General features: G+C 34.0%; 1 protein-coding gene across 24 annotated transcripts in view; it reads left to right on the forward strand.

The window, feature by feature from the left end:
* RIMS2 (regulating synaptic membrane exocytosis 2) overlaps positions 1-17,364 on the forward strand; it is a gene marked incomplete at both ends in the record, with an annotated part of 450,969 nt that overhangs the window by 135,963 nt on the left and 297,642 nt on the right. For 12 of the 24 annotated variants that reach the window (XM_082292390.1, XM_082292395.1, XM_082292402.1 and 9 more), the window contains one exon: positions 2,829-2,950. The exons of the other annotated variants lie outside the window; for them this stretch is intronic. In XM_082292390.1, coding sequence (XP_082148516.1) covers positions 2,829-2,950 — 122 coding nt within the window. Of the gene's footprint in view, positions 1-2,828; positions 2,951-17,364 lie in introns of those variants that run through there. 24 annotated transcript variants of the gene reach the window in all.

Here is a 17,364-nt window from a genome sequence, read left to right on the forward strand (position 1 = left end):
GATTCTCAAAGGATGGGTGCTTCAGTGGGCAGAGCCTACTCTGCTCATGCTCATTTATTCCATTCCCTTCAGCTTTTTCTTGTTAGGTCTCCTTACTTCATTGATTCTTCTCAGATGAATGATGAAATTTTGGAATTTACCTAAAAAGAGATGTTAGTAGGAAGTCCACATTATAGGGTCAATACAATACTGTAGGCAACCTAATAAATACAGGAAGCAGTTTATTGGCAAAAGGGTCTCTTGGAGTTCGTTAGAAGGGTCAGGAAAGAAAGGCAATTCTGTTTTATTCTGTACCATTCATTTTCATTCTTTGAAATAAAAAATAGCATTTTAAATCAACAGTAAATTCAATTTTGATGAAAATTCCAGATGTCTGAAAAAATACGTATTTGCACAAACACCATTTCATTATGGCTGAATATTCTGCTAGCAGCAACTATGAGGTATTTGCCTTTAAAAGTATTCTTTTACTTTTATTTTTGCCCTATGAAACATTTTACATGCATGAGTATCTGCAGAGTACTCTTTATTCCTTACCCAAAATTAAATCAAAAAATTAAAAGTTTCAAATATGTGTGTTTTGTGAGTAGTTTTAGAACAAGCTTAAAAAAAAATAGGAAAAAGAAAAAAAAAAGAATGTATACCATAATTTCCATTTTAAATATCTGAGAATGAAGACATAGAAGGATGAATGTCAAATGTTCAAAACTTGGTTGCAACTACAGGAGTATTTTGATTGTGATGACCACTCATAAGGCACACAACAAAATGGTAATATACTTGAAATATATGATAAAATACTGGTCTTGTACCTACTCCATGGACAACATTGTCTGTGAACTGTTAAGTGGTGCATATTATACTGATTGGAATGACTTGAATCTTTTGTGACAAGATGATTTTGTTTCTTGGAGCAGATAAGAAAATTTGGGATTTTTTTTGATGGAATGAATGTAAAGGCAAATTTTCTTATATTCTAAACACAAATTCCCTGTAATACAGGTAAGCTGGTTCACAAGTATTACTATTTCATTTTATTACAGCAAGATAGCCACGAATATCCATCAGTTCCTACTTCAGGATCTCAAAATTTACCAGCTTTGACAGACATAGAGCCTGTTTTAACACAAATGCACAGTATGCTATGGACAGAAAAATCGGTATTAAAAACTATTTTGGGTAGTATTTTTAGGGTTTCACATGGGTTTTGCAAACAGCTTTATTAGCAGATATTTTCACAATTAAAAAAAAAAAATTAACATGAACGGTAGTGGGGAGTCTTCTATATTTTTTTGGGGGGCGGGCAGGAGATGAATTTGTTCCTATTTCTTTTTTCTTTTAAAATCTGTGTTGTAGCTGCCATCCTTCTGGCCAAAGAAGCCTGGATGGCTTCTTCCTTCTGAGCACATCAACACACTTGAATTAGCTGGAAAGATGTTTATTCCCACATCATCTGAGATTCAAATTGTTTTCAGTGGAAAAGCTTTAGTAATGGACCTCATTTTATGTTGGTTTATTTGGAGATTTTGTAATTAGTGCTAAGATATTAAAAGCTATGGATAGAAAATCAGATATCGTAAAGAAAAGACTTTTAATTGTTATTTTTCAATTTGACAGTGATAAAATATTTTCTGTACTGTTATGTAATATCATCCTCTGGCACAAGCATTGAAAGAAAAGCGGAAAAAAAGGCTTTTAGTCAGGGATACTTATTTTCTGTACATTTCATGGTATTCACAATGCACATTATGTTGCAAAATCTCACTCTGTTCTGTTAGACGACAGATTCTGCTTCTTGCTCTTTGATATCCCATACTTATGTGTACCAGTACACAGGCTCCTAAAATAGTGGGTTTTCCTGGAAGTAGACAGGTTTGGAGCACCCTAAGAAGTGACTGATTTTTCTCGGCTCTATCATGGCTGATTCAGTGCAATAAACTTTTAAAAGATACTGAAGATGTCTCGTTTTAAAATGCAGTGCTTATGTGTAATGCAGCCACTCCTTTTAGCAGTTGTTCAAGTTGGCATGGTACATCATTGCCTTGATGCTGTATTTACAGTCCCTGACAGAGTGGCTATGTATAGAATGTATACTGTTTGCTTCAGTATACATGAATCGATACTACATTTAAATGTTTGCACTGAAAAACCTGTTATCTCAGATACAGTATAGCTTTTCAGATATGAGACAAAAGATCTATTGTTACAGTCTCAGTGCTACATGTTTTTATTGTGAAGAATATTTTTAGAGTGGTCTTTCTGCCCTTTAGAGCTGCTTTTACATTAAAAAAAAATTAAGAATTCTACATACATGGTCACGGATATTAGTCATTTTTACAGGGGAGGGAAGGAGGAGGGGAAGATGCAGAAATCCTCCTCCTCTTAGACAGTAGTAACAGTGTGAGGATGCCTCGTCCTCCTTTTTTTTACTTCTGAGATTTTATTGCTGGCAGCCAGATGTGCTGAAACTCCTGACGACAGCATCTATTCACTGCGTGTTTTTAATAGGCTTAGAGAAATATGAGTAGAGTACATGAAAGCAGCTCAGCTTCACACTTCAGCTGGGAATGCCCAAAAAGCTTACTGCTGTTTAGAATTCTTGCTACAGTCAGGAGAAAGCCGCTCGGGTACTAAATCTTCTACGACTGAATTAGAAGAATAATGACTGTACAATTAACTATCAGCCCCTGCTCATTTAGGCACAGTTTTTACAGAGATCAGGAGAAATATGGAACTTGATTGGCATATTTGTATTTGATGGTGTGTACAAAATAGATGACTTTTAAGACAGGTGGTGAAGAAAAATAGAAGGGAAAGAAAGAGAGAAAATGCAATTTGAAACACTGCGCCAGGTCTGCAATTCTGTTTTATCTCATTTTCATGGGGTTTTCTCATCCCCTCCAAATATTTTACAAAATGATCTTTTTGGACAAACGTTGAACAACACTGGGTAAGTAGAAATGAAACATTTTTGCTTTATCATTTCTATTTTTATGCTGATGGCAATCTATCTGCATGCTTTTCAGTGGGGTATTTTATAATTGCACTCCTAGATACTAATATTTTCAGGGTAGCAGTGAGTCTGTTAGTGTTTTTATGTTTTATGTAAGTGTTTACATGAGAACTCAATCTGCAGAAATGAAGCCAGCAAAGATAGAATAAAATATTTAAGATGGTTATGTATCTTTCAAGTACATTAGCTGCCATTAGAAGCTAGCATTATTAGCTGTAATCCTTAAAGTATATTAAATATTCATAAACAAATTTGTCAGAGAAAATGATTTCTGTGTGGATATGGCAGTGAAAAGATTAAATGCTCAGAGATGTGTCTGTTTAACCATACATAATTTATTGGAAGATGCAAATTGTAGTCATGCATACCTTTTGCAAAATAGAAAGCAGTTCCTTATTTTTAGAAGATTTAGATCCTGTGTGTGATGCTTTTCAATAATCTTTTTAACTGGCCAAATTATAGCTGATTAGTGGATGCTTTGCAGCAGGTCAGTCAGCTCTGTAGGGTATCCTTTTGTGAATAGTGTTATTTTGTGGGAATTAGAAATGATAGGGTGAAGTTGTTGTTTATTGGTGTGAGACAGTTATTGAATTGGTTTCTTAGGATTTTTGGAGGGGTAAAATGAATTAATTATGCCTCATTTCTGTGTCATTATTCAGTAAACATATTATAGCACCGTTGTTTAGAACTTTTTCATACTGCTATTAAATATTAACCAAAAAAAAAAAAGAATAATTTTATCTAAGAGAGTGGGAGCACAGGTCAGGAAGAAAAACAATCCTGTAGTTTTTTATAAAGGTAGTGCACTGATGGAAACATTCTGGAAAAAGGGTGGAAGTAATAGGCAGAGACTATATCCAGCATTTTAATCTTCTCTGTCTCTGTGGGAGAAATCTTTTAAAAATGGGATATTATTTCTTAAATACAGGGATATTTGCACTTAATAGTTCAGAAATTTCTTAGAATTTTATTTCCCAGAATTTCATTGTAAGGATTCTCTCCCTTACTGCTGATATTTCCTTTTAAAATATTTTAATATTTATTTAATGTTACTGTTCTCAAGTTTTGTTATCTTGGTTATGAATTTCTAATTAGGTATGCAAAATTATGTAGCTAGTTTTAGCAATCATAATCACTGTTATGAATTAAGGTATTTTTAGGTATATATTAAATCTGTATTCAATGAAATTTTTCTTATGTCCCTTGGGTATACTGTGAAATATTTGAAGCTCTACAAAATGGAGCAATAATTTATGTATTATCAGCTGTGATTGTAAAACTGTGCATATTTCCAAGTGCATAGTTTCAGGCCTGCAGCAACCAACAAAGCCCTTAGCAACTGCTCTAATCAGCTACCATCCCAGTCCTGATTCCTTGGATCTGCTTTTGCAGATCAGAGTACATGCTTTTTGTAGATCAAGGTGCATGCTTTTTGATAATTTTTTTTTACAGATACATGTGCATGGTGCTTTTTGGTGTTTTTTTTGCTTGTGAGACTTTGGCAAAAGCTGCATATGGTATCAAATCAAAAGACAGAGTCATTTTATTCATTTGCTGTGCCTGAGATTAGGAGTATATTTATTCTAGAAAACTGGCAAACAAGAAAGGATTGTTAGGAAACTGAGCCTCCTACCTATTATAGGCTGTTGTACTTGGGATGAGAATATTTCTGTATTTATAAGGAGCAGTGTCGTGTTTTTCTAGGTATCAATGCTTTTGGCCTCAAGAAAACATTGTGCAATTTTTAAACAATATGCAGCAGTAATTGTGAGAGAATAATTTGTGCTTTCTCTGTCTTCTGACACTAAAGTTAGGTGAAAGTTTTTAAGGTAATTGAGTAAAAAGATTCCCTTATCCAAATAAGTATTTGTATTTTAAACTTGATAAAAGGGCTTTGAAGAAGTCATCTATTAAATCATTAAAGTAATTAAAAATCTCACTGGCATTTATTTCAGAGAGTAGTCCTTTGATTGTCTTACTGATTAAAAAAAAAGTGTTCTATTTCTTAAAAGTAAATCAATGTAGTATATAATTTAGGTAGATTTTTGACTTAAAGCTTTGCACGATAAATGTAATGCACTTTCTAAAAACTAATTGTTCATGCGTTAAGAGTTAATGCTTCAGAACTGGTGGTGTACCTCCAGCATGTAAAAGAGTTTGCTTTGATGAGGTATAATGTGGTCTTTCTCTTCAGTCTTCAAAGTTATGTATTTTGTCCTTTGGTGATCCTTTCTCTTTTGAATGAGTTTTTTTCTGTTTTTACATCTAAAAAGTACAAGTCAGAGTCCAGAAAGATAAAGGCTGACATTACACACAGAGTGATTAACTGCTGCTTTCACAAAGTAATAATGTGAAGAAAACAGGTTAATGCATACAAATTGTAGTGTAGATAATGAAATGTAAACCAGAAAGTCGTAGGAAATGAGGTACTATACAGGTAACTGTAATTGAATACACATTCCTCGTAATTTTCATATCTATTCTTGGAGTTCTTGTTCTTCAGAAAGTTTAGATATGCTGAGATTTTGTTGAAGGAAGGACAGGTATCGGGCTTTGCTCTCTGATGCTATGCTAAACATTGACAGGAACACACATTAAACTGTTTTTTATCATTTCCCATAAAAACTTTACATGAGTTGGATTTTTATTTGCATAGTTTGGCTTTGCAGTAGCTGATGTGAGAGGACCCAAACGATGCTAAGCTCCTTGTGAGTTAGATTGATTTCAGCATTTAAATGGGCTTAGTTATCCCCTCCCAGAGCTTCTAATGGAGGAATATTGCAGCTGAGTTCTCGTTTGCCAGCTACAGGGCAGCACTTTCCTGTAAGATGCTACTGTGAGTGTAAAAGAGAGAGCTGGTTTGCTGGGCCTCCCTCCTGTTCCACACAGCTCTGTCTGACATTACCAACTCCAGCCAGCTGAAGCAGTAAGAGCTATCATTTTACCTCAAAATTGTGTTTCACTTGTGTTGGAGATTTTGGTGCTATTTCCTGGGTAGTAAGTTATTTTTTATTGAAAAATTATTAGAATGTTCTCATGCTGGGAAACCATAGGAATTGTTTTGCATTTTGAGCATTTGGCAAATAGCTAGTTTATGGAATAAATTCTTCATACGTCCAGAAAAGAAATCAGAAGACCTTTTATGAAAACACATGATGTGCTTACACTACATCCAAATTTTACAACAGCATCTAAAGGAGGTTTGCTTGTTTTGCAGTCTAAAATTTGTCTGATTACTTTCAGTGACATACTGTTCATTCAAATGACAAAAGACAATGCAATAAAGTTTCAAAATATATTTTAAGCCTTTACTAATTAGATAAGCTGGATGTTCAGATTGCCATTCTTCATTTAGTGTTTGGTGTACAAATACTGTGCTGTCGGATGCTCTATTTGTAGCAGCGTGCTTTGCAAAGTCACAATTGCTTTGGGCGATATTCAGATTAACACATCACTGCATAATGGCAAGCATCTTTTGTGACTAAAATTGATACAAAGTGTACAGAGGACTATCAGTCCAATTTTGCTATTGCTGTTTATATTAGAAGCTTTTCTCAGAAAATGGAAAGTGGGGATTTACCTAAACTTGGTTTCTCACATGACATATTGTTAGGATTTTTTTACAGTTCTGTGAAAGTGAGCTTACTGTCAGCTTGGCCACACAGGGGCATAAGATAACTAATATATTCAGCCCAAAACCAGTACAAAGATTTTTCACCAAATTCTCTGTACAATAGAGACTTAGGAATTGTTTCATTTTGAAATGAGACACATCTAGTTTAAAAAACAAATGGTATTTTCTTTCATTAATTAAACTTCAGTATTTTTGAAGACTCTTAAGAGTTTTCACTTTAGAAATCCCTTGGTAAGCATCTTTTACATAAATACACTGATTTTTAAAAGATTACTAAAATGCCAAAATAAATTAGCTAGTTGGTAATACTAGACATTTACACTGAAAATACTATTTTAGCAGAAACGTATGATTTCTTTTCATTATTTAATTTTCTGTTTTGTTTCCTCAATATATCTACTAGGTATTTACCAAAGCTCCATTTTATAATGAAGCCATCAAATGATGTCAAGAATTACTGGCACCTAAAATTGTTAGTTTTTATGGTGTTAGTAATCTTAACTTTGACATTGAAGGAAAAAGATCATTTTTTCTTCCTTGTTTGGAAATAAACTTGTCAGAATATTTCTGTAGAATAGATTTGAGGGTTTTTTTTCCCTGACTATATTGGTTCAACAAAGCAAGAGGTTTGTTAATATTCTAAGAGAATGTTGCATTTTCAAGTATTGCTAGTTTAAGAGCCAAGAATAAAATCACCATAATGGTATTAGAACTGACAGTATATTGTCCATATTCTGTGATGCAATACTGCTGAATACTGTAACTGAAACTGCCTCTCCTCCCTTTTCAAAACTAGCTCTTCTATAGCTAACTTTAAAAATGTAGTTTGTTAGGATTTTCACATCTGCTCCTTTTTACCTCCCTACTAGATTCACAGAATCCTGTTTTAAGTATATTCCTCAAATCTGTAGCTGATGTGCTTTCTCAAATAAAAAATATACAGTGTTGGTAAATAAATTTATGTGTATTCCTACCATGTATTTTTTCCTTAATGAATTAAAGACATAGCAAAGCTATTTCCTGCCCTTGTTCTTAACTGTCTGTGTCTTGCCTCAGACTCAATCAGAATTCTAAAACTAAGCTAATCCCAGTCCTAGATCTCTATATTACTGTAGAAAGGTTGTTCATGTCAAATATTCCTCTATCTCTTTTCTTCCTAAAATTAGAGAAATAAGCCATATTCAGGTGAACCCCTATGTGCATATATATCTATATATATATATGAACTTCTCTAAACACAAAGGGAAGGTTGGCAGCTGGGACAGCAAATTGTATATAAAAGGCAGAGAGAAACTCATACAGCTTTGTATTTAGTCTTTTCTGCACCTTTGCCATACATCCTTCACAGAGCACTCTTACGTCCTCTTTGAGCTGAAAATAAGTGTATCTAACTCCATCTATCCTTTGGCCCTTGATTACCTACTTTGGGACAAAGTGGGACAAGTAGCATGAATTTTTGCATCTTCTTCTCATGTGTCTATTTCCTCTGGAGGAAGCAACTGAACATACTAACTTGCCCCAAAGCTATTTCTTTCTCAGAGGAAGTTCTGTATTCCATCCCGTCTTGGCAGCTGTTGGGTTTTGGGTTTGTTTTTAAGTCCCTATTTCTAGGAAAAACGATCCCTGTAACATTCTGTTACAGATATTTTCAGAGAGAGAAAAGTAAGAGATTTCCTTACAGAACCATTTTTCTTCCCATCTCTTCCAGCTCTGGAGAGAGATACCTTCTGTTACTTCCACCTCAATTGCTACAGATTTAATAAGGTGACATATGCTTCCTCCATGAATCTCACAGAGCTGTGGATATTTGCAGCCATAACAGGTTTCTCTCTATTCTCATTGTGCATCAACTGCTGTTATCTGATGATGGCAATAAAATCCTAGCTGGCATATGATTTTAACCTCCCACCAGGAAGAAAAAAGATGATGGATCAGAGGGGGATAATTTTTCTCAATTCAGCTAGTATGTTAAATTCACAAATTTAAATAATCCTAAATTTAGAAATGATTAAATATGCCTTAAAACTTGATTTTTTTTCCTCACCTGGATGAGAGCAACAGAAATTGAAGGTATAATTGAGTTACCAAGTACAACTTTTCGAAGAGAACATGTAAAAAAATCTCTTTTATTCTTGAATAACTCAGATGATTCCTGTCATTCCTCAGAACAGCCCAATAAGATGTGGGTATTATCTTCTTTTTCTGGAATAAGAAAAGGCAGAGATCATGATATTAAAGATGACTTTATTATTGTATAGTTGCAACATTTAAGAGATTTGTTCAATGACAAGAGCCCAGTATTTTATGGAAACTGCATGTTCCAACATCCAGAAATCAAGGTTGCTAGTCTTGACCCTTGAGTAGATAATAGGTGTATTTCAGGACAGATTGAGCTGAGGTGACTACAACAATAACTAGCCCCATGTATCCATTTGACTCTTCTTCAGGGTGCTGCCACTCTGATAAAACTGGTATGAGTGCTAAGCAAACCTGCACCATCCTGCCTCAGCTGAGAGTTAGTTTTTTGTATCGGTGTGTGGCAAAGTCAATACCTCAGACTGTTTCCTGTAGCTGGTCAGACTCATATTCATAAATACTTCATTTTTCCCACCTGTGTGGTCAAAAGCTCTTAGTGAGAGTCTTCACCAGTCCTTCTTTGCTCATTACCAAGTATGTTAAAAAATCACCGAATATTCTGAGTTGGATTAGGTTGGATATCAGAAAAAGGCTCTTCACCCAGAGGTGTCTGGGCACTGTAACAGGCTTCCCAGGGAAGTGATCAAAGCATCAAACCTGAAAGAGTTCAAGAAGCCTTTGGACAATGTTCTTGGGCACATGGTGTGACTCTTGGGGATGGTGCTGAGCAGGGCCAGGAGCGGTAACTATACTGCATTGTAGAAACATGGGGCTTTGAAGAGCAAAACTTTCCTTATCAGAAAAAAATATGTCTTTGCTTTGTTCCTTGGCTGAAAAGTTTTGCTGCTGTTCCTGCCACAGTTATTTATTTACTGAAGCAGTGGAATGAAGACCACTTCTGTTGGTGTGGCTCCGGACACTTCATTATATTTTTCTCTTTTTTCTTTTGGGTATAGTATGATTACAGGCAGAAAAAGAATTAAAAGGGAAAACAAACTTTTTAAAACCTCTAATATCACATCTTGCAGATGGACAAAATAGCACAAATAACTTTGGAATGTTCGGCTGTGTAGGTCTGGCTAAGCTGGGGAGAATGGAAGGGAGGAGTATTGCATATTGCGATATTGCATATTGCTCCTTTCCTTTCAGGTGTGATGGGACTGTCCTACCAGTCTAGGACTATGCTAACTATGGACCCATCATCCCTTTAGATTTCTCAGGAATATACTCTTGATTTTGCACTATAAAGCAGAATGAAAGTTTACTCATAGAAAGCACTGTGTTTCAAAATGGTTCAAGAAAGATTGGTATCTGAGCCTCAAATGATTTGTAGGGTTCTGAGAAAGGAATAAATGAATATAAAACTGAAAAATTGTGAAATCTGAGATTAGTTTTGGAGGTAACAGCATGATTTTACCTTGAGGTAAAAGGTTTGAAGCAGAACCTGGGGGTATTTCAAGTCCTTGGCTTCACTTCAGCATGTGCTTTGCAATAGGGAGGCAAAGTCAGCCTTCTGAAAGCTGCTTTTGGATTCTGCTTTCTTGTTCTGAACCCAGCAAGGAATAATTATGGGATAGAGAAATGAAATAAAAATGTTGTCCATTGGAGAAATTTGTCCCGAAGTTGCCGAAGTTTGAAAGGGATTACAGATTGAAATGCTGAAACATTAATTTTATTTGTTTCATAATAAGAATTGAGTTGGATAGTTGGATATATTGTAAGTCAGAATGAATTTGTATGGTGTCTTTATTTATAAGAATGAAATATGTCTTGATTAATACAGTTTATCCTTGCTGCAATATTTGAGTCATCTTTCTGATTAAGATATACTTTCAAATTCCCATCTTCTGGTATTCAAGGCAATTTTTTGTCATGAAACTTCATCGATATTTTGAATAAATAAGTTTTAAGCCCTTGTCTCTTAGAAAGTTACAGTCACATATATCATAATAGGAACAATAACCTTTAATTGTTAACGGTATACAAAACTAAGTTGACAAGCAAGTAGTGCAATTATAATTGCTTTAAGATAGTTTTTATAATTAACCTATAAAATAGGACATATAGTCACCAGGGAAATGCTCTAAATGAAAAAGTTTAGTGTGTGGTTTAACTACTGTGCACCAAATATAAGACCTTTTGGCATATGTTATGTACATATATTTGTCATAAATAACGACACATTTAAATATTAAATAAATAGTAGAATAATGAAATAAGAATATTTCTTGCAAGTTTTTGTATTTTTTCCTCTATATAAGTAGTTCAAAGTATTTTTAAAGTGACTGAAGGAGATGACAAATAAAATGTTACTAAAAGATGGAACCTCAGAATTTCTGGAAGACTTTACACTACAATTATTGATTTATTATTTCTCATCCTACAAAATACGTTTTCAAGTATAGATATACAAACTTAATTAAAATACCATTAAAATCTTTGCCTGAAACAGGATGTTTAAAATCTCTCCTCTCCTCTTGCCCTCTCCTCTTCTATACACCGATGTTTCTCTTTACATTTCTTGATTTTCCTAATATTATATTTTAGGTTGTTGCTCCTGTGTCTTCAGATTACTATCAGAACAAGTGCATTTTGTGTGGATTTGAGAACCCCAGGGGTAGTCAGTCTTCCATTCACTTAAGGACCTTCTTTTTTTCCCTGTTAATGGTGGCATTGTTCTGCTACAAAATTACATGAACAATGAGTGTTTTAGGGAAAAATCTTTTTTTTTAGCTCTTCTGTATCACAGTGAGTCTAACATAGTTTGATCATTATTTAAATAACCTACAGTAAAATCTTCTAAGTGCCCTGTTTGCAAGAACTCTTCCAGTAAGATATGCTTCATCTGCCTGTCATACTTCGGAAGTTTTTGAGAAGTGTCAGGGAGGACAGAAAAGGTTTTAAAATTCAGGAAAGATTACAATATAAAAACCAGAATAATTCAAATTATCTATGTGCACAAATGCTTGCTTGTGCTTAACATGTATCTTTAATGTTAAAGTTGCTCATTTGTAAGACACAGCACAATCAGGATGTATAAGGACTACTTGCAATCATAATTCAAATCTCTTTTTTTATAATAAAGCGTGAGAAGAAAGTATAGTGTTGTTCAGTCAAGGAACCTGGCAGGTACAGAGGTCTGAATCCTACACTTGCCACTGTCAACATCTCCTTTGTAGTGCCAGGAAAATCATGTGAACTTCACAGCTGGAGTTCCCAGAGATATGTCTTATTTAATACCTCATGTGCATCTATGAATTTTAATTTATAAATATTTGCAGAGGACTTATATCCTGGGTGTGTAAGCATACAGAAAATGAAACTACAAATTAAATTTTCTCTTTTTTTTTTGGAATTTAGGTACATCGTTAGACATTAGAACATGTGACAAAGTAGCTTAAGTACCTTAGAGATACACAAGGATTTTGTGCCCTGACCTTCACTTGCACCCTTAGTCTTAGCAGCTGCAAATTGTTTCATATTACTAACTAGATTGTTTCCTTACATACTGCCAGCTACACAGCTGATGTGTCCTCACTACAGTGAGTTTTTTTCTTCAGATAGGTCTTTCAGAACTTCTGTACAATTCAAATATTAAATATTATTCATATACGAATAAAGCAAATGTATTCAAAAAGAAATTCTTATCAGTGTGAGGATGTACAGTAAGCATGTTAAAATTGTAGAGTCATAGAATTCTTTAGGTTGGAAAAGACCTTTAAGATAATCGAGTGCAACTGTTAACCCAGGACTGCCAAGTCTACCATTAAATCATGTCCCTAATAATAGCAATATGATATAAAATTTATTATATTACATGTAATATATGACACACATATTAATAATATAAATATTGTCATGTAATATGCTATATAATGTAAAGAGTAATGGAGACACTAAAAAATTGGGTAACCATACAAGCTACTCAGGGACTATGCTCACAAGATTGCAGTAGTGTACAAAAAGGCCCTGTTTTCCTGTTAAGCACAGACAGAAACTTACTTTTAATTATTAATTAATAATTATTTATGTGTTAATAATTCTGCATGGAATTTTGTGTGGCCTCATGACAGTATACTGGTGAAAAAACTGCAAATCTACATTTTTTTGGATTTTATTATTACTTCCATGCAACTAATGCAAAAGGATTTTTACTTGATTTTGGTCTTTTGATGTAATCCACTATGAATAAGTCTGTATCTTGGAGTTAATGGCTGAATATAGAAATAAAACCATTTCCTACTTACTTTTAGTTGGGAAAGTTTCAGAATAATCACTGGTATCTAAATGGTATCTCAAAAATCACTTTTTTTCATGGAAGTTATGAAAAATACATTAGTTGTATTTAATTTTGATCACATATGGGTGATATCTGAACTGCATTTGTGGCATATAGAAAAAGTCTGCTGCATATATTCACCTTTGATGGGAGCAAGTGGATATTGAAACAAGAGTTTAGATCAGATTGAGAACTAATCTCAAATCTACTGCTCCTTCAGCTGAAGTGAGATGAGCTAATTAAAGGGAAGAAAGAAAAACATATCTTTTAATATGTCTTTGGCAGCACATCAGCTTTACTTGAATCCTGGGAGTTCCATTATAACGATTCCAAATTATGAGTGATGTGCTATTGATGTGACATAGTTTTGTCTCCAGAAAATAATGTTAACTTGCATGAAAATGTGTAGAAAAAGTGGACTGCAATGTAAGGAGTGCAACAGGGCGGAGATAAGATAGGAAAAGTAGTTTATTGTACAGACCTGTTCACAGAGTTGCAGTCATTTCTGTCTCTTGCCTATCTGTATTATTTTCCTTCTCCTTCCTTGGTGAAAAAATGCTGCAAAATAATAGAGTATCTCATTAAATCCTATTTCACGTATCCTCATGCAATGCAAAATTTAAACTGTGGCAATAGAGTGGAATATTTCATTATCTCCGTGTACCTAAATAAGACATTACAGAAATTAATTTCTTTCCTTATTACTTTATATGGGATTGAATCAAAATTTATTACATGAAAGCACTTAATTAAAACTCCAATGTCTTTCTTTGTTCATATCAATAGCTAAACCCAAATAACTTAACCTTTTTTTTTTTAAATTTTAAAATGATTTTGCACTAATGACCATTGGTAGTTTTTTTATTTTCCAGAAGAGAATGCACTACTTTAAGTTATATAACCAAAACCAAGAGAAGGCAACATTTTCTCAGTCTAATAAATTAATTACAGAATTTTTGTCAGCACTGCACTGGATTAGTCTATGTATTGAGTAGATCTAGAAAGAAAATTTTATTTTCTATTATTTGATAGGTTTTGTACTGAATTACTTCTATACAGTGCTATTTTAGAGCATGCTTTAGCAAAGACTGAACTAGATACACTAAATAAAGAATTGCTACAATCATTATAATCTGAATGCACTTTATACTGATTGCAAATTGACTTGTGCCAGCATGAAACTGATTTTATGTTCATGTATCTATATACATCTATAGAAAAAAAAGAAACAGTCGTAATAGGGACCTTTGCATGTAGACCTAGACTTTGCCACTACTCAAAACTTACTGTGAAGTCCAATTTAGAAGCATTACTAAAATGGAAAAAGGGGGTTCTGAGAGCTGTGATGGAGAATAGTGTCAGTATCACAGCAGAAGTCTGTACTAACTGCAGTGAAAGCATAGCCTCCATTTCGCATGATTGTATTTTCTGTCTGTGATATACTTTATGCTGATTAGCTGTACTTTCTGCTGCAGGGCTGCTGCATTTTATTTGTGATATATAATGATGTATAATAAATAAGGAAGCTTGAATATTTAACCAGAAACAATACTACATTTATGCAGGTATCCATATATTATCATGAATTAATTATGGTTCCATAGTTAATTGGTAATTTTTTTTTTTCTTTCGAAGGAGAATATTTAACTTTGTTGCTTGTATGAAGGAAAACAGTCTCAGGTATTCCTAGCATTCTCTCAGGAAAGTTAGACTTACCCGAGTATCTTGAAATCTCATATTTAATCCTGTAAAATAATATTTTAAATATGTACAACCTGAGTCTAATTTTTTTTAAAGTCTGTTCAAACAGTACAAGGAATAAGGTATTAGAATAACTTTTTCCAGTTTCTTTGTAACTATATAAAAAAAGACTGCAGCTGGCTAATGCTGCTTTCTCTGAATCATTATGGATCTTGATTAGTCAATTATGATTATTTTTAATCTGGTGATTTAATTATTTTAAGTTTTATATTTGGAAAGAATTTGTTAAAAGAGGATTCAATACCTATTGTTACAGAATGATAGAATGGCTCAGATTGGAAGGGACCTTAAAGATCATCCAGTTCCTACTCCCCTGCCATGGGCAGGTCCACCTTCCACTAGACCAGGTTGCTCAATGCCTCATTCAACCTGACCTAAATGTTGTTGTCCTCAGTAAATATAACACAACAAAATAGGTATACATTTTGCCATAAAATCGGTATCCCTCCCAAGTATCCTTATATTCTTCTGTAAACCATCTTTCTGTACGTTGATGAAAATTCTAGCTTCTACAGAACTAGTTGGAAAAAGGAGCTTTTTATTTGAACTCTTAATGATGAACAGATATTTATTGTATGTAACTCGGAAGCAGAGCTTGAGGTAATATAGAAAATATTTTAGAAACAGCAGTGAACTTCAGATAAACACCATTTGTAGCATGGCAACTTAAATGTTTTCCACAGAAAGTCCACAGATGCCTGTTGGGGCTGACCATGACTGGTGGGTTATCAACTAAATAAAAAGTTGTGAAGAGTGTCTTAGGTATTTCTAACTGTAAAATATAAGGGGAGACATGCTATCCTACACATCTCTGAGGCCTTGATATTTGGATCAGTGTGCATAATTCTGGACATGCATTTTTAGCAAATCTGGATTTCAGAAAAAGCATAAGGTAAATAATTTCAGAAAAGAGTAATGAAGAGAGATGGAATATGTCCAGGCCAGGTTGGTTTAGCTAGCATTTAAAAGAGACAGATTAGCAGCAGCTATATGTAGTGATTACTTAAATCACAAGAAGAAAAAAGATTTATTTGGGAGATTTTAAAAAAAAGACATGAAATGTGGTGTAAAGAATGGAAGGCTTCGACTGAATGCCCGTGCAAATTTCTTAACCTACCACTTTGTAGAATGAATCCCATAGGAAATGGTATAAGCCTTAAATTAGATTGAGTAAATTCTAGAAAATGTACTGTGGGGAAAGATCTTTCATTGTCATGGAAACAAACTAGATTATCTAATAAACATTTTCCATCTCTAGCTGTGTTCTATTTCTGCCATTCACTTTCAGGTGAATTTTGAAAATGGAGGTTTTTTTGATTATTTTCACTGTCTGGCATTACAGTATAGTATACAACAGCTGAGATTTAAGTACTATTTCAAAAAGTTTACACTTCATTAAGATCACCTAGGAATTATTGTTTACAAAACATAAATGCCTAATTAAAACACACGGACTAAATCGCATTAATAATAGAGCAAATACTGCTATTACTGTTCCTGTTGTTTTCTGCATCATGTGACCCTCACTTCTATTATATTTTTCTAATTGTGCTGTCTCTCAGTCCAATGCAGGGCAAGTCAAAGAACTGAAATTAAAATTAATTCCTCTTATTTATCCTTCATCTAAATTATCCCTTTGACAAGAAAGACCTTGTTTTCAGAAAAATGTGTGTGCCATGTTTGTATGTTACCTTTCATACAAGATTTTATAAACTATTTGCTTGGAGGATTCTCTGAAGAGTAATATTGCAGATGAAATGTGAACTTCTTCCCATAAGGTTAAAAATGAATTTGACCTAGCACTAATCTAATACTCTTTCTTCCAAAGAGGCAACTGTGACCTGATCACGAGAAGTTTCTAGTTAAGGCATCATCAGCAGTTGTATTTGCTTAAATTCCAATTATATATTTAGTTTATCTTCACACAACTTAATTCAGAAATCAAATATCAATATAAAGAAGTAGCAAAAAAATCCAGGGACAGAATATAGAGATTCTGAAGGCATTCTTAATGCTTGCTACACTTATCTGCAGTTTCTAAATTTTCAGCAGAAAGATTTTAGCCTTTGCATTGCTAAAACAATTTTCAGTTATATAAACTTTATGAGTCAGACAGTGTATTTACTAACACATGAAATGGAGCTTATATTAAAAGTTCAAAATCTGGAAGGAATATTTCAAAAGCTAACACTGTGCTTGAGAGGCTGGTATCAGATACCAAGAAGGAGATGAGGCTTTTGTCTCACCTGACTTCATGTGCTGATTGGAAGTACCATAGGCCTCGAGTGAAATCAGTGGAGACATCAATATTTTAGGGCAGAGTCATGTGACATGTTTTAGGCAGCCTCGTTAATTTAAGTGTATGGCTGACCTGAAGAGGTGAGGCAGTAGTAGCTTCACTGTTTTGGGGAACTCGTTAATAGAGGGATGTGAGTGCAAAGGATGCAATTACTATTCCTTGAAAATCTCCCTGATGCCTAGATCCCCACTTCATGCTCCTGGCTCACATTACCGTCTTGCATAGATGCACCCAGATTTGAA

Source organism: Coloeus monedula (genome assembly GCF_965178545.1).
Source record: "Coloeus monedula genome assembly, chromosome: 1".
Classification (NCBI taxonomy): domain Eukaryota; kingdom Metazoa; phylum Chordata; class Aves; order Passeriformes; family Corvidae; genus Coloeus; species Coloeus monedula.